The sequence below is a fragment of the Mesoplodon densirostris genome, chromosome 4 (assembly GCF_025265405.1).
Source record: "Mesoplodon densirostris isolate mMesDen1 chromosome 4, mMesDen1 primary haplotype, whole genome shotgun sequence".
NCBI classification, from domain to species: Eukaryota; Metazoa; Chordata; class Mammalia; order Artiodactyla; family Ziphiidae; genus Mesoplodon; species Mesoplodon densirostris.
The window spans coordinates 130658545-130676707 of NC_082664.1; the positions used below are offsets into that span (position 1 = coordinate 130658545).

Here is an 18163-nt window from a genome sequence, read left to right on the forward strand (position 1 = left end):
AAGAAAGCGTGCAAACAGGAGCAGGAATTCTTCACCCTCTGGGTGAGCCAGTGCTTGAGACACAGCAGGAGGACCTGAGTTGCCCTCCTGGAGTCCACACTGGTTTATGTTTCTGGCCTTTATTAACCGTGTCCAACTCCAATGTCCATCTTCTCCTGAGAGGGAGGAGAGTATCTTTGAGTAGCTATGGCATCAAGGATTTCCCCCGAGCTGTTTGGTTTTTCGTTTTTTTTTTTTTTTTTTTTTCCTATTCAGATTTCACAGCAGGCCCAGAGAAGGACCAACAGAAGCGCGAGTGTCTGAGGACGATGTAATACTGACTCCTCCTTTTTGGTACCAGTCCGTGAACCCGCGCCCCTCTCTCCTGAGATACAGTGAGGCGGGGTTGGGGGAGACGGCAGAGGAGCTGTGGGTGGAACGCACTGTACCGCGTGACATCACCATCATGCAGCTGGTGCCCGACAGGACAGAGGAGAGCAGGAGAGCTCAGGGCTCCCGGCTCACCCCAGGGGGAGGGGGGCAGTTCCAGGGCGGTGCCCGGCCCCTCAGGACCGCTGTCCATCCAGTTCTCGTGCGGCCGGCCCCTTGGGTGCCGCCCTCTTGGCTCTGGGCTTAGCCTTCGTCCTCCCTCAGCTCGGTGGGTAGGAATTTATACTGCTGTTGGCGGATCTGGGCTAGCTTTTTCCTTGCTTCTTCCAGTTCTCGCTCTTTCTTCAGCATTTCCTCTTGGGCAGCGATGATCTAGGAGCAAAGCAACAAGCTGGATGCATCTGAAACTTTTTAGGAAACTGCCCTCCCCTCCACTGCTTGCCTCACGAGCTCCCACAGCCTCTGCTACAGTGGGACACAGCTGTGTCCCGGGACTAAGTATCCTTAGCTCTGGAGACCAGCCTCCGTGCCACGGTTCGGGTTTTGAGACCAGCGATCCAAGACAATAAGGTGACTTCTGGCCACTGATTTCACAGCAAATATATACTGTGTCCCTATGATGCACCAGGCTCTGGTGTAAGCACTTTACACGGAGTGTCCCATCATCTTCATGGCAACACTGTGAAGTATGGCCTATTGAATGTCCCATTTTTCCAATGAGAAAGCTGAATCTCAGAGATGTGGGTCCACTTTCCTGAAGGGGCCCATCTGGTGGAGCAGGACCCGGCCCAGGTATTCTCGAAGCTAAAGCTGGAGTCCTTAACTACTAGATGGCTTTCATATATTTATTTCATGCTTCTAAGGTGTGATCTGAGGAATATTAGTTAATAGGTATAAAGGGGAAAGGGTAAGTCTGTGCTCAAGAAAGTCAAATAGCTTTCTGAAAAGCAAACGTCTTTCAGAGCCTTGCTAGACTAACGAGCATTGTGATATCTGAGGAGGGAGTACAGAAGTCAGTGATTCCCAGAACTGTTTGATCAGAGACCCTTCTTCATGGAACTTCTCATGGAATTAGTGTATCAAGAAGCAGATTCTGGTAAAAAGGCATCCTGTGTATTTCCAAACACAGGGAGTGGTTCAGGAAGAGCTAAGGAAGGCATGGGAATGAGTTAAGTTGAGCCACGGGGCTTCAGTGCTCCTGGTGGAAAACCAATCTCATATAAAGGATTTACATGAACACATCCCAAACTGCAAGCATGGTTTCCTGACCTTGCCACCCCAGTCTCATGAACAAGAATGCAGGCCTGCGTAAGTCAGATTCTCATCCACACTTGTAAAACTTCTGGGAGAGGGTCATCATTCATTCTTTCTCTAGGGCCAAAAATCTGGAGTGAGTAGCAGCTCCAAATGCATCATTATATTTAAATGATAATATTGCTGTCTTCCAATTCTCTTCTCCCCCTTTTCTATAACAGAATCCCTGATTTTTAGGTAGGCACACTGCTACTCAGAAAAGGATACTCATTTCCCTGCCTCCTTTGCAGCTAGGCTGGCCATATGATGAAGCTCTGACCAATGGTGTGTGAGAGCAAGTGATGCAGACAACTTCAGAGTCATGCCCGCCCTAACTTTCCGTCTTCATGCTGGCTGGAAAACTGAGGTGGTTATCAAGCCATCTTAGACCAAGATGTTGCCAAGGCAACATCTCAGGGATGGTGGAGCAGTAGGCAGATGGAGTCTGGGTCTCAGTCACAAAGGAGCCGCCACACCATACCTAGACTGCTTACACCACCCAAGCCTGTCTCACCAGGGAGAAATAAACTTCCATCTTGTTTAAGCCACTGTTATTTTGTGCCTCTGTTATAACACAGTGCTCATCTTGGGAGTAAACGCTCTCTGGATTTAATCACAAACCTGAGCAATGCCCCCTACAAACTTTGTTTTCACTACAACATCATCATCATCAGCTTTGCCAAAGGCTGCCTTCTGGGCTGCACGCACAAGATTGTCTGAGGCTCTTTTCACAGCATTTCCTGCTGCCTGGAGAGGGGACAAAACGCACATTAGATCATTGGAAACAGCAATACGGATTCAGCAAGACAGACATGGAGGCACAGTCCATGAGACTATGAATGGATTTATCATCCAATTGTATATAATACAGACTTTCTCTCTAGGTAGTATCCATTTGTCCATCCATCCATTGATTCTACCAACACTGGCACCTACCTAACCTTAGCTCATTCACAGGTTAATGAGACACATTTCCTGGCTCCCAGGGAACACGCACTTCTCAGGGGAATGACAATTATGTGAATACATGATTACAGCACTATGATCTGTGTGTTAAGAGAAACTTGCTCAGGGGCTGCCCCCTTGGTTAGAAAACCACCTCCCCTTGCCCCATCCTACTGAGGCATACTTGAGGACTTGGCTCAGAGATCACTTTTTCTGTCTGTCTTAGCCTTACCCACACCCTCCCAAGTGCTCCTGGAAAGCTCCCTGCTGGCTTCTTTGCAGTCCTTACCACACTTGTGGTTGCCTCTCTTACTCCTGGACAGTGAGCAACTTGAAGGCAGGGGCTGTGACTTCAATCTCTGCATCTCTAGCACCGGGCACAGTGGCTACCCAGGGCTGGGGCTCACTGAATGTTTTCAGAGGGAATTAAGGGCTATGAAAGCACAACCTACCCCTGCACAGAAGGAATGGGAGCCCCACAGTAACTAGGGCCTTTACAGATGTGCTTTTAGAGTCACAGCTGGCTTTATGCCACACAGTCAAGGATGGGGCGAGTGCCAGACACACTGCAGAAGAGCTTGTCCATGTGCAGCCTAGATCTTTAGCAAGGGCTACAGCACCCACTGGTTTACTCTTAATGCTCAAAAAGCATGGCCCAGGGGACTTGACCTCTGTCACCTGAGGTCTGGAATTTCCTTTTCACGGTGGTCACGGCTTCGTTAAATCTCCCATAGTCCTTGCCCAGTCCCCTGAGAGTCAAGGACTTGTTCTTGGGGGTGAGCCATCAGAAAGTTGAGAGTTTTCTCATTCAAAGTTAACTGGCTCATCTGGTTGGTGATCTAAAGTGGCCAAGGGGGACCATGAGGGCTCACGCAAGAAGGGAAGGGTAGGCCCGTTAGCGTTTGAGAATCACATGCTTATTCTCAAAACAGTTTTATGAGGTCAGAAATCATTAGCCCACTTTTCTATGTAGAAAGTGAGGTTGAATAACTAATCTAAGATCCTGCAGCTGGTAAGTTATAGAGCTGCGATTTGAACATAGGTCTGTGTAGCCCCAGAGAACCTCTGGGTCATTGTAAGGGATTCACACAACATTGCAGCATCCAGATAAATCAGTAATGATGATAATAAGAGTGATGCTGGGTTGTATCTGTGTAAATCCTTAGGACTTACAAAAGCACTTTCACATTTCTGACCCTCATAAGAGCCAGTGCAGGCATCTCTATCCCCATTTTACAGACGTGGCAACTAAGGCCTGAAAGGTTTTGAATGATTTGTATAAGATTATGCACTTTGTACATAGTAGAGGCAGGTCCTGAACCCAGGTCTCTCTTAACTCAGGATGTTTTCCAAAGGAGTGTCCCCCAAACCCATGAATCGCACATTCACAAACATGCAGCTCCCCGTTTTCCCCTGGGTTTATGCCAGGAGGAAAATGAAGGTGAGGGAGGTGGGTCAGAGAGAGACAGACACAGGAAGACCAAACAATGGCCATGCACTTTACAACTTAGGAAATACGACCAGAGTCCCGAGTTTCAGTGGAATTGTTCAAATATTACTGCCATTTATGATCTTACATAAACATTTTTAGCAACATAAACAATCTGCCTTACAACATTTATTATAGTAACAAACATCTAGAAAATTGGAAACAAATATGTCCAACGTATAGAGAAATTCTGGCATAATCAGTTGATATATGATGCAATCATCAAAAATGAGACTCAGGCTCCCCTGGTGGCACAGTGGTTGGGAGTCTGCCTGCCGATGCAGGGGACACGGGTTCGTGCCCCGGTCCGGGAGGATCCCACATGCCGCGGAGCGGCTGGGCCCGTGAGCCATGGCCACTGAGCCTGTGCGTCCGGAGCCTGTGCTCCGCAACGGGAGAGGCCACAGCAGTGAGAGGCCCACGTACCTCAAAAAAAATAAATAAAAGAGACTCATGAAGAATGAACCAGTTAGCTTTGCACAGGGCCATTATGAAGCCTTTCTTCAAGGAAAACAAAAAAAGCATGATAAAATGTGAAGTGAAAAAAATGCAGAATGTCTCTGTTAGGATGACAACTAGACAAAAGTATTTTGTGTAAGATAAAAACAGGAAGAGAAAAAAATAGCACTGGACATGTGAAGATGGTGAAGCTATGTGATCTTTTTCATTCCAACATTTCTTTCACTGTGCTTAAAATACACAATCAGGAAAACTTAGATCCACTGGGCAGAACTCAAGTGACACCTTCATAAGTGTGTTCTCTGGGCTCTGGGAAACCTTAGCAGCATCTCATATAAATTCCTCAGTCCTTTTACTCTCTTCTTAAGCAAACACTGAATGAGAGCCTCCACTGAAACAGGTACCACCTTAGGAGTGAGAGACACAAAGATAAAGATCTGGCACCTGCACCTAAGAAGCTCACAGCCTTGTCAAAGGTGGACTAAAGATAAATGTGGTGGTACTGGGTGACAGGAACTGCAAGACTGGTCTGCCCAAAGGCTATGGCAGGGCAGAAGAGGGACTGACTGCCCAAGGTCTGGGATTCAAGGAGGGCTTCCCAGAAGAGGTGGCTTTGGAGATGAGTCATGATGGATGAGTAGGAGTTCACCAAGGTTGGGCTGGTGTGGGGAGGACCCCAAGGCATGAGACCAGGAGGCACACGTGGAGAACGTCAGTTTGGTGGCGTTGCAGGGGTAGGATGCATGGCTGCACATGGCAGGAAATGAGAAACGTGGGACAGAGCTGGCTGATGGAAGGCCTGGTGGGTCATGCCAAGGAAGCGAGACTGCCGCCTCTGGCGACACTTACCCTCTCCAACAGGAGTATTTTCCCACCAGCATCAGTGACCATTACCTGTAGCCGCCTCATGGCCTCCGAATCCTGATCAGCCTTCACCTTGCAGGCCACAAGCAGCTGAGCCGTGGATGCGGCGACCTGCTTGGCAGATGAGATGAGCTTCTCCTCACTGGCGTGCCCCTGCACAGAGGCATTAGCCGCCTCGCAGAGACTGCTGGTCGCAGCTGCCACCATCCGGGCCTGGGGACAGTCAACAGAGAAGTGACTTGAGGCCCAAACCTCCCGCAGGGGATCCAAAAAGCCAACGGGGAAGGAGGAGGGGGTAACTCACGGCAGAAATCAGGCCCTGTGACCACTGTCCGTCATCTGCGGCGTTGGCGGGGATGGAGCCCACCTAGAGTGGAGTATGAAAAGCAGCAATGAGAGCGGGAAGGCACAGGGTGACCTGCAGCCCCCAAACCCTACCTTGCCCTGGATTTGGAGAGAAAAGCATCTCATCAGACATGCAGAACCTCCCTGGGACTCTTGCCAACAGCACCGGCAGGAGAATGGAGCACCCTTTCGCATGCAGGACCCCAGCAGCTCCAAGACTGCATGTCCTGACCGGTTTCCACCTGGGCCACAAGGAGGCGACCGGAAACGCTCTCAACGACCTCCATTTTGCCGCCAGGTACCGCGTTTCTGGGAAAACGGCTCAGGAGTGATGGATGGGGCTATCTTGACACGCCTATTTCCTCTGCTGACCTTTCTCCATCTCCAACGTGGGAGCCCCTGAGGCCTCTTCATTCAAGAGGTGAGGGGAGCTTAAATCTCTCCTGATTCCTGACCCTGGAAGCCACGCTGTGACTTTCTGGCAGATGATGTTAAAAAAAGGGGGTGGGTCTCTCTCCGTACAATTGAGCACAGATCCTCACCTTAAGGTGAAAATACAGATTATTTTTTTCAGGGGTGGGGAGAGAAGTAAGAAGCTGGAAGTAAGATGTTCCCCATTTCTATTTAGGAATTGTTGCAACAGTGAAACATTTTCTGACCAGATGTAGAGGCAGCTACAGGAGGAAACACCTATACACATGTGGGAGGTGCCTGGAGAGGTACGAGATGAGTATCTAAATTTGCATACGAAACTGGGGATCTGTCAGCACATCAGGGCGTGCTGAAGGTCAGGTAAGGCCCCAACGTCCTGCATATCATCTATAGCTCCCCAGGTCCAGCTGAACCTCTGTTACCAACTTTTTAAATGCTTGAACGCATAAGTTCCTTGGAGGACAGGGGCTTGGCCATATTCAAGTTCGATTCGCTAGTATCTAGCAATGTGTCCAGCACGTAGATGGCTCTTTAATCAATGTGCAAATAAACCGAAAGTTTTAGGTAGGATGTTTTCTCAATGATCCATTTTTGGTCTTTATATATCGACTAGTCAACAAGTCCTAGGTGATTGAGGTTGGCACTCTGCTAGATCTACAGGGGATAAGTGAGAAGCATAAAGGGACAGATTCATGCTGGTTGGGGAGATATACATAGATCAATATTGGATACACAATTGTTTAGAAAGAGGAACCAGTGGACGTAGGTTGGATTAAGGCACAAGAGACTTCATGGAGGAAGACGGAAGGCCACTGGCTGCGCATAACTGTCTGTATTACAAGTTCTTAGGTCAATGGGACTTCCTTGGTGGCGCAGTGGTTAAGCCTCTGCGATCACAATGCAGGAGGCCCAGTTTGATCCCTGGTCAGGGAACTAGATCCCATATGCATGCCGCAACTAGAAGTTCACATGCCACAACTAAGGAGCCCATGTACCGCAACTAAGGAGCCTGCCAACGCAACTAAGACCCAGCGCAACGAAATAAATAAAATATATTAAAAAAAATGATAAAAACAAAAACAACCAAAAAGATACAATCACATCCATCATCTGTACACTGAGAGCAAAGGCCTTTTAACATCAAATATAAGTGACTGACAGTTACAGTGACCAAATTTCCCAAAGCTGGCAGGATTTCCGTGGTGCCTCTATGACTGAGAGGCTTCTCTGCAAGATGTAATTTGGATGTGGTGGTTCCATGTTGTATGGGAATAATAGGACACACGGAATATTTTAAATTGGAAGGCCTTTTCACATCCAGGATTAGTCTAATGTACTAGTAATCCTTTGGATCACTGAAAAAGAGCTAGGCTTTCACGCTAATGCAGATGGAATCGGTGACTGGAGATGAAGCAGGGTGAAAAAATCTCAGCTTTAAAAGCAGACTGGCCTTTTGACCAAAGGGCTAAGGAAAATGCTAACTGCAGAGTTGGACGGCATTCAGCTCAACAGTCCTAAGAAAAGGAAGGGGGTCACTGGAGTTGGACATGGTATTATAAAGCCCCTGACTACGGTGCTTATATAGCCATCCACCAGGAAAATACGAGTTTACGGTTTTAAATAGCCTAATGTACAGCGGGGAAAATAAATGTCTTGTTCAGGCCCTGATGGCTGCCTGGAGTGGAAGCTCTCCTTAACAAGAAGCAGATGACAGGCCTGGAAGCTAAACCCTTCCTTCTGTCTGTCAGGCTAAAGCAAACAGAGTATCCAATGAGATGGGCAAAGCCGGGCGAGTCAGGGAGGGAAGGGGCGGCACGGCTTCCTTGGTCAGGACACAAGCGGCATCGCCTTTTTCTTAGTCTTCAGAGGCTCTTGCTGTGCGAACTTTCCACCACTTGGCCAGTGGGGTTTACACACCTTTCCTTGGGCCACCAGCTCCCTCTGGGCTGCCGAGGCCGATTTGACCAGGGCACTTGTGGCAGCAGCAATGGATTTAGCAGCTTCCAAGATCTGTTCTTCAAAATCCAGGGTCTCATCCGCTTGCTATAACCAAAAGGAAACAGCATCACATGCAATTCATATCCCCAAAGGGCGCTTTCTGCTAAATGACTTACTTCTTGGTCACCTGGCTCTTCCTCCGTGCGTGGATTTTTATCGACAAACCACACCCAGGGCAGAAAGGCTGAAGCTGGCTGGATGCCTCTCCATCTGCTGCCTCCCCCCACCCTTCTCTAAAAGATAAAAACTGCCAGCATTGAGATTCCTTACAAAGTTCAAATCAGGAAATTCAAAGACAGACTATTTTTCCAGACCAGAATCTTTAAAAACACATCAACTCCCTGGGAATAAAATGCATTCGAAGGGTTCCATTAGCATCAATAACCCAAATCAAAATAATCAATAATTGAAATCCAAAGAGTGGGTGGTGGCACACTATCCCACAACTCAAGGCTCAGGAAAATGGGTTGAAAAAACAAAAGATGGCTATTAGCTGTGAAAAACCTTATTGCTCTTGGGTGAAAACAAAAGTAAAACAGCATTTGCATTTCTGTGGCTGAGCAGAGAGTCACATGCCAACCAGAGATCACCAGTGGTGGAAAAGAAATTGGGGCAACGTGACATTAAGGTGGAGCTTACCCCTTGGAAACCCGAGGCACGGCTCCACCTGGGGAAGAACACTGGCTGCCCCCCACCGCACAGGCGCTATCAGGCCGTTAGGGCTCTACATACACCATCATCAGGCCCCCTGCTGCCAAACGCCTGGGATGTTGAAAAGAATCAACATCAACAAAAGAATCAACTTTCGGGAAGTTGGGCAAGTGTAAAGACCCTGGTCCCAGGCTGGGTGGGATGGAGCATCACAATATGGGGTAGTCAGACTAGATGACCAACAAGGTCCCTGCCAGCAATATTGCTCTGTGAATCTAAGCCAGTATGGTTAAGTGCCCCTTTGGTCACAGAATGCTGAAGATGTGGCTGGTACCTTTCAGGCATTAAGAGATGATGGTCAGGTATAGCAATACTTTTCTTTGTGTGTGTTGGTAAAGTATATATAACACAAAATTTACCCTTTGAACCAATTTTAAGTATACGATTCAGTGGCATTAAGTACATTCCCAATGTTGTACAACAGCGATACGTTTTTAAGAGCGTCTACGATGTGCAGGTATTTTGTCAGGCACTTCCACGTGCATTAACTTGTTTAATCCTCACCAAAAAAGAGAGTAAAAATCGTATACAGTAGTTATCTTTATCCTTATATTTATAATGGGAACATTCAGGCTCAGGGAGGTGGAGTATTAGGCCAAGATCATGTGGCAGCGTGAAGAATCTAGACCAGATCTAAACCTAAACTTCTCTGCCTCCATCATGATATGTTTTTCCTAGATGAGGCCACCACTTTGGGCATCAGTGAGGACCTTGGGCATCAGTGAGGAGCGACTTCATGCTGGAGGCTCAAAGTCGGCTCACTCATGGGCCCATATGAACCATCAGATGGGATGGATACACAGATACAATGCTTTTCCAGTTCCCTATTCTTTATGGCATCTCTCCTCGTTCAAGATGTGGCCATTCCTACTTTTGTTTTTATAACCCATGTTATCAGAAAAACATTTCCGTGCACATCTAGTGGATCTCAAGAATGACAGCAGCGGGCCTCCCTGGTGGCGCAGTGGTTAAGAGTCCGCCTGCCGATGCAGGGGATACGGGTTCGTGCCCCGGTCTGGGAGGATCCCATATGCCGCGGAGCGGCTGGGCCCGTGAGCCATGGCCGCTGGGCCTGCGCATCCGGAGCCTGTGCTCCGCAACAGGAGAGGCCACAACAGTGAGAGGCCCACATACCGCAAAAAGAAAAAAAAAAAAAAAAAAAAAAAAAAGAATGACAGCAGCATTTGTGATGTTCTGAGACAGAAGCAGTATTTCTTTCCTATTTCTGACAAAGTCTTGCTCTAGGAGCATTTAGGACAGATATGGATTCCATTCCAATAGATTAATTTTGGATTCCTCATTATGGGGTGGGGAAGCTTGTGATAGCGGTGGAATATGAAATTTGTTCACTGAAACATAAAATGACTCATTTTAAGACACTCTGGCATAAAAGGAACTGTTAAACGTAAGCCACAAGAAATGGCATTGGGCTGTGAGAGGTATATTCAATGACCTTGAATTAAGAGCTTTTCTGGAAATTCATTCTGCAAAAGAAAGTCAAGCATATAACAGATTAAGGCACTGGGGAAATCACAGAGTTTCTGAGTCCAAAGGGAGCTCCTTCTCATTTTGCAGATGAGGAAATGGAGGCCCGTGGTGGCTCCCAATGTCTTCCAGACCCTTGCTGCAGGTGCAGGGGGCCTCAGCTATGCTATGGGTTCCAAGGATAAGTCCACTTCACAGCAGGTTTCTGATTTCCCCAATTTTAAAATGCACAAAAATGGAATTTCCCCAAAACTAAGCGCTAACTCTAAGCATGGATAGATCTGAAAGAATATCTCATTAGAACCGATTGAAAAGGGCTCTCCCATATCTTTCGCTACCCTGGCTGGTTGTTTTTTTAAACATGTTCGAAATACATACTCAACTTGGAAATATTTCTGACACCCACCGATTCTTCCTGCAATGGCAAGTGCTGTAATGCCCTTTGATGAATTTTTCTTTTTCTTTCCATAAGTCTCTAGACTTTAAAATGGACATGGCAGGAAGCCTTATCTCTGAGAGACATTTCCTCTGATTAAAAAGTATGACAGAGTTTCCCAAGAAAAGGGCTTAATAAAGCCGACTGTGATGGAGGGCAAACATTTAGATGTTGCAGTTGGGCAGAGTTCCATGATGAGATCTGCCTTCTACCTGCAGGATTGGTACCTTTCTGTGGGCCAGGTTTACCATTAAGACTAAATGCCCACTCTATCTCTCCTGCTGAAATGAGACATAATGCTGATGTTTCCTCATACCATACAACTTCTAGCCTGAGGAAATGGATCTCCCCAAGCCAAGGAGACTTGGTGAAAAGCCACGGCACCCCAGTTCAAGTTCCCATTGGCTTCAGCTCCCACCAGCGTACAGAATGGAATCTGGGAGAGGGGTGTGAGGGCAGTGAGAGAAGGGAGGACGTGTGCTTAACCACGGTGCAAAAAAGGAGAGAAATGGAATTGGCTTGGTCTTTGAAGGACTTCCCTGAGTAAAAGGATCACGATTAAAATGCAGGAATTGTTAATAGAACAAACCCCACTGTAGCTGGGAGATTGAGAAGAACAGTTAGTTGGAGCTGCTGCAAGGGGACCCTGGGGAAGTGGGAACAAACCCCACTGTAGCTGGGAGATTGAGAAGAACAGTTAGTTGGAGCTGCTGCAAGGGGACCCTGGGGAAGAATCTGGAGACCATGGCATCTGAATGTAAGGAAATGCTTTCACTCAATGGGCTGCTAAATGGACAGCCCTTCCTTGCCCAGATCACCGGAGGATCTGGTGGAAGATGCAGGTGGTATGGGCTACCATGGGTGGAGTGCTGGTCTGGACTGAGGAGAACAGACACACCAGTCAGCTGAATCCTACCAGCCTGCAATCTCCTCCAGGGCACGGACTGTGTTTCATCCAACTTATGTCTCTGGAGCACAACCTTAGGTAGAAAAGCCCATGTGATAAAGGTTTGTTGAGAGAGTGTATCCATTTAAGATGAGTCTCTGAGTACCGGAGTTCAGCCAGAGAACAATTTACATAGTAAGAGAAGGGGAGATGCATGGAGTAAGTGTCCCCATCAGTAACTTCCCATTCCTGATTCCTGGGATGATTGGACACACACATCAAAGCACTGGCTCCTGCCCTGTGGAATGCTGTGGGTTGTTAATTGTATGCTCTATCTGTATCCCTCAACTGGCACTCATAGTCTCTGACACTGACTCATGCATATACAGATGCAAAACACAGCAGCGTTTTACTAAGAGGCTCTCTTAACAAAATAATGTCACATACGTGCAAACTAACAGTCTGCCCTGCTTAATGAAGGTGTCAGCCGCAGCCTCTGAGAGCTGAATCCATCTTCTCATCCCCTGTACAATGCTCTTTCCCTGGTCCCCTCCACTAGAAAAGACTGTTGGCCAGGTCACTTGTAGCTTTCAGCAATTGTCCTTCCAGGACTGTCTAGCAGACTCTAGCCTTGTCTTTTCGGTAGCTTTGAGAAAAGTCTAAGCACCCTTCGACTGATATTTTTCTTGTTTGGTGATCTTCTCCAGAGCTCCTCTTTTAAAAAGTTAGAGGTCTGGCGAGATCCCTCTTGGGAAAGGCCACACTTTGGGCTGTCTCCCTGGCTGCCTGCTTCCCACGCTCAGGACAGCATCTGAGACTCCTGTTGTGCTGACAGAGAGGCGGAAGGAGGGTGGAAAGGGGGACAGAAAAGGGGAGGCCTTTCCTCATTTTTATTTTGTCTTTTGGCCTTTCAGGGATTCTTGTAACAGGGACAAATCTGACTCCCTATTGGATCTGTTTCTTTTACTTTAACCTCTGTATTCTATTGCTTTTGCTACAAGAATGTTGCCTATAGCCTGAAATTTACAGGCTAGCCCATTGTCAAGGCTCTGACCTTTAAGGGTATAATACTTTTCCATTCATATAGAGATAAAAAGTTGCAGAATAGAGAATAACATGTGTCTGGTTGGAGGTTTATAGGAACATTGTGACCAGACCTACGTGGACAGCTGCAAGAACAAAGGATCCCAGAACCAAGAAGTTTGCAGCAGCCAACCACACCCCCTCCCCTTTTAGTATTAAAGGAGGCTGAATCCTAACTCAGAGAAGATGGTTCTTTGGGACACGAGTCCACCCTCTTCTCGGTCTGCTGGCTTTCTGAATAAAGTCACTATTCCCCGCCCCAACACCTCATCTCTCAATTTGCTGGCCTGTCATGTGGTGAGCAGTATGAGCCTGGACTTGGTAGCATGCTGAGAACCTAATGTTTGTGTCAATTCATACCTTTTCTGAAACTACCTTCCCTCCTACATATCCGATAGGGCTGTTATAAATAAATTATTAATATACACAGAGCATAACTGACTCATAGTAAATGCTCAATAACTATTAGCAATTAATTTCATTTTTCTTTCTATTACTACATATATTTTTTGTGGTTTTAAAAACTGTTGTTCAGACTTTTAGTCTGTTTCTCTGCCTGAACCCTGTTTTCCACTCATAATTCTAACGAAGATTCTAGCTGCCATTTCTGACTACAACCTACAATATAAATAAAAAACACAAATCAAAGATAAAGTACCAAGTGCCGGTACTGCTTCCAGCTACTCCCTTGACACCCAACCAGGAGATGGACAACTGGGTTTCAGTCCCTGCTCTGTGCTTTTGGCCACGTGACTTTGGGGACTTTGCTGCCCTTCTCCAGGTATCAAAAAAACATTTTCTGTTTGTAATTTCAAGAGCAAACTCAACCCTCCTGGTCCTTTAGCTCTGACATGTTACGGTTTCAGGTGAAACCTTTTTAAAGAATGCACAGACTAAAATTAGCACGGACTCCTTTTTCTTTTGCTCCCACTCTTTTGGCCTCCTTCCTGCAGTATCTTCCCCAGCCTCTACCAGGCCCATCCTCCCAGACGGGTCCCTGGGCATGCGTCTAGCAGAGGAAGAACACTTCCATCTGTGGTCCTCTTTCTGGCCTTTTTCCTTGTGAATTACATCCTTGTGGCCCCTTTCCCTGATGGACTTGACAGTGAAGGAGCCAAAGGCACCCACAGGAGATGGCCAAAGGGTCACTGCCCTGATTTCCACCTCCCTCCTTGAAAACCTCCTTTGAGGGACCGCCTTGCTGAGAACTGTTAAGCACAATGGTCGTTTCTCTCACAGCTGGCTACAAAAACCAGATTACAACTCACGGCACTGTCTTTCCAGTTAGGAATCATGCTTTTTCCTGTGTTACTGAAAGCCTTGTAGGATGCTTACTATTAAAAACAAGGTCTTATCACATCAGAAATTAAAAAAAAATCTTTGGGTATAATTTTTTTTAAGTGTGAACATTTGCATAAATTTAAATGTCCTTGAGGGAAAAAAAATGGAGGCCAACACTGAGAACTCCCACAACACAAGTGAAGCATTTTCCTGCCAGGTGGAAGCCTGAGTGGAACAGGCAGCTCTGTTTCTCCTTTGTTTGTAGCCAGTTTGGCTGCTACCAGTTTGCTGCTGATACTGAGTTGAGAGGTGCCTGAGGGGAGACTTTAGCCTGTACCCAAAGACCTGAACGGTCTGCGAACCTGGTCAGCTTCTCTTCCAGAGGACCCATGGGTGGGCTGTCTTTAGGACCACCACGTTTACTAGTCCTAATAAAAGGGAAACTTCTCAGAACCACTGGAACTGCCAAGAGACCAGAGCTGTTCAGCTGGCCTTGGCTCCCCCTAGGTTGGCCTGGTCCCAGGGGAAACTCTGGGGAAACTGTCAACGGACAAAGCAGGTGACAGAGAGAAAGCACTGCCAAATGGTAATGCCAGCAACCTGGGGAGGGACCAGCCTCTGCACCCAGACGTGGAGTAATGCATGTTCCTGCAGCGTCTGAGGGACAAGGTGTGAACATGCACGGTTAGTATCTTGGGGGAAGTTTTCCCACACTCGCCACCACTTTATTTTTTAATGAACAGTAATACCACTGGGATAATCTTTTAACTGCTATTTCTGTTTTTTTTCTTTATGTCATTCCAGGTTTATTCTACAGATATATATGAATATCTATCCACTCCTCCTTTATCAGAACCTATTAATTACTATTTCTGTTTGATAGAAAAATTCTTAAAGATGTGTCATACTCTAAAAAAAATAAATATGAAGGTACTTGAATGTCTCTCTAGGAAGCATGGATGAAGAGCAGATGACAGAATTCTTTCAAAGATTTAATCAGGTAAATTTGCCACACTGTAAACTCACGTGACATGAATTGTGTGCGTGTCTGAGAAGGCTCTGGGAGACCCACAACTTTACCTGGCGGGGAGTCACGTGGGAACACGCACTGGCTGAACGCCTCACTCACCTTCACTCTTCCCCCCACCTCGCATCTCCCGGCCTGGAAACAGCCAGTGGCACATGAGCTCAATGTCACGCTTTGGCCACAGAAAAAATGCTGTATCCTCCTTCTCCCTGAACATCTGGTTGTCTTTCCCCTTTCACCCAATAATCAGTAGAGCAGGCTGGTCAACAGCAAGATGTACGAAAAAAAGATACATCAATTTTAATGTACGGGCTTCAAAGTTCAGCTCCTTTTAAACTGTGCTTTTCGTTATTCAGGATACCTTGCTGTTGCTTTTCCATGACAATTTGTCATTTTGGTCAAACAACTTTAACTGGACTTAAAACAATGCTCTCTAGCCGCGTGAAGGTAGCATTGATTGTGGCAGCATCTTGAAAACCATCTGAAAGAGTTCCTGCTGGTGCACAGCCACTGCTCTCTCCTCAGTGGAGAAGGATCCCAGGGACAGGTTCCACTTCCTAACTCTGGAAGCTGGGACTCCAACACTGTATTTTCCCCTCCCCTGCTGCTCTGACCTGTCACTAGGCAGTCCCTGCAAGCAGCGTGGAGATGGCTCCTAGACCCCAAACAGGGAAAGCTTTCGTGACCTGCCTGTTCACACCACTGGCTCACTACCTGCGTGGGGTATTGTTTGCATATTCAGGAGTGTTCTTTACTAGAGCACTTCCTCTTTGCTCCCCAAATCGGAGCCATTAGCACAATAGTTCTCTTTTCAGGAAGCAGTGCTCTAAGTATTTTGTTGAGAGAGATCAGAATGAACTCACACATACTTCACAGGCTCTTCCGGGAGGAGGAGGTCAAAGCCAACTAAAGAAGTCTGTTACATGCCAGAAAAAAAATGTTTCATAATCCTGAACTTCCTGTTGCACCCAATTAGGCTGTGGAATTACTTTCTGATTGTCGGCATATTCTAAATATTATCAACCTCTACTGACAAGTTAACCTATAACAGGAAACTCAACAGACAGAGTATAATCCACACTATGTTATCTTTATTAGATATACTTAGTCCTCCAAAGTTTATATAAAGCCCAGTGACTCACCATCCATACATTTGGTTTGGCTGATCTGGTTTATACATTTTCTTACTATGGGTGTAAAGGAACATTACACAGTTGATTTATGCTTGACTTTTTGCTGAAAGCTTGACCAGGAAAATTACTAATTTCTAAATTGAAGATCAGGATAAAACTGAACTAAAATGAAATATAAATCCAGATGTGTTTGGAGGTTATAATCCTGACCCCGTATCACAAACATGGGTTTTTTTTTCCCCCACCGAGCACATCCTTTAAGGACTCATCACTCACAAAACTAAACTATACATAATATCTCAAGCTCTTATGAAACATCAATAATTATGATTTGTTTCTATAATAAACAAAATAATCTAGCAGTACGGATACAGGTTTTAAATGCTACAAGAAGAAATGGGATATAACATAATGAAATGTAATGAGCACTCTGTCTTCTAAATCTACTTGTGATTCTAACATATTCTTTCCTGTTGCCTTCTAAGCTATATTAGGAACCCCCGGAGACAGGGCAAGACACTGTAGGAATATGTTTGATATATAGTTGGATTAAATAACAACCTAATATATCAAACATATCACACAGAGGCCTGCAGAAAGGCATCCAGGTCTGACTTAGCTGAGAATGGGCACAGCATGGCAGGCTGCAGCCGCGAGGGGGCGGGGGGGAGTTGGTGGGGACGCCATTGGGGCACCTCTGTTACCTGTCTGTGGAGCACAGTGTGTCTGCAGGTGTGGAAACGGCGCCATCATTAGTATCATAGGCACATGCACCAGGGCTCACCGACATTCTCATTTTGCCTTTACACCATCTTCCCAAGCAAACGGTGAATTCAGCGATGCCAATTTGTTACTTGTGTCTGGGCAATTCCAGGTAAAAAGAGGTGCTTACGTTTTAAGGGCCTGAGGTGGGAATATACCAGGAACCATCTTCAATAAACCCCAGACCATTCTATTATTAAAATAGGCAACCTGAGAATGTGGTGAGCAAAACAGTTTAAACAAAAACATAGCCCATCTCCCAAACTCCCTCAAAGCAGTGCAAATGCTTCCCAGATATGGAAGCAAAGCATATTCACCCGATAGTGGGTGCCTGCAGGTTTGCATGTGAGTAACAGGGGTAGAGGTGAAACAGCAATTGCTTACTTACAGAATCCTGAGGATTTGTGATTAATTGATTGAGTTTAGTTTTGGAAGGGGATGGGAAGAACTGGTTAATCTCAAAAGACTGGTTGACTTTTGATGTTAGATTGTGATTTTTTCTTTTCTTAAACTGGGGGAAAATTCCTTCTTGAAGTCAAGAAAGATTTTTTTTTTTCACGTCGATATTACTACAGAGCAGATGGCACTCCCAGACAGGCACAAAAACTGTGGTTTAGGTTGATGATTTCTTCAAAACAGTTTTATGGATAACATAAGCCATGTGGTGGGAGCCTCTGGTCACTGGGTAGAGTAAGACTTCAGAGATCATTCTAAAGGCTCTAGAAGGACCAAGTACCCTCCCTAATAGGAAGATGGGAGTGACCTAGAGTAGGTACCTCCAAGGAAGGGACTCAAATCAACAGTTATGTCAACTGTGACCTTGGTTTTCTGTAAAAAGCCACACCACACTATAAACAGAAACGCTAGATGATCCTAGGGCAGTGTAGGGAATGCCCACTGGCTCAGTGTGGCAGTCATCACAAACTTTTTAAGTGCTGTTATTTTTAAAACATTGTCTTACAAAATTTTAAAACATAGACCCTCCCATCACTCCAATCCCACCATCATTCTTGTACGTCCCCGACCTGTCTCCTTCAGTCACAAGTGTTTAACAGAGCTGTGATTATACTGAGGACATGATTCCACATCCTGTTTTAGTTTTCACTTAATATTATGCCAGGAGCATCTTCTTCATGCTACACAGTCCTATCAACCATTATTTTGA

At 46.2% G+C, this 18163-nt stretch overlaps 1 protein-coding gene across 5 annotated transcripts in view; it reads right to left on the bottom strand.

The window, feature by feature from the left end:
* Window positions 1-610: 610 nt before the first annotated feature.
* TLN2 (talin 2) overlaps window positions 611-18163 on the bottom strand; it is a 457102-nt gene continuing 439549 nt past the window's right edge. For all 5 annotated transcript variants that reach the window (XM_060097246.1, XM_060097247.1, XM_060097243.1 and 2 more), the window contains 5 exons: window positions 8114-8239; window positions 5724-5786; window positions 5450-5632; window positions 2284-2409; window positions 611-741 (listed from right to left, as the gene is read on the bottom strand). In XM_060097246.1, coding sequence (XP_059953229.1) covers window positions 613-741; window positions 2284-2409; window positions 5450-5632; window positions 5724-5786; window positions 8114-8239 — 627 coding nt within the window. In that variant the 3' untranslated portion in view covers window positions 611-612. The remainder of the gene's footprint in view (window positions 742-2283; window positions 2410-5449; window positions 5633-5723; window positions 5787-8113; window positions 8240-18163) is intronic.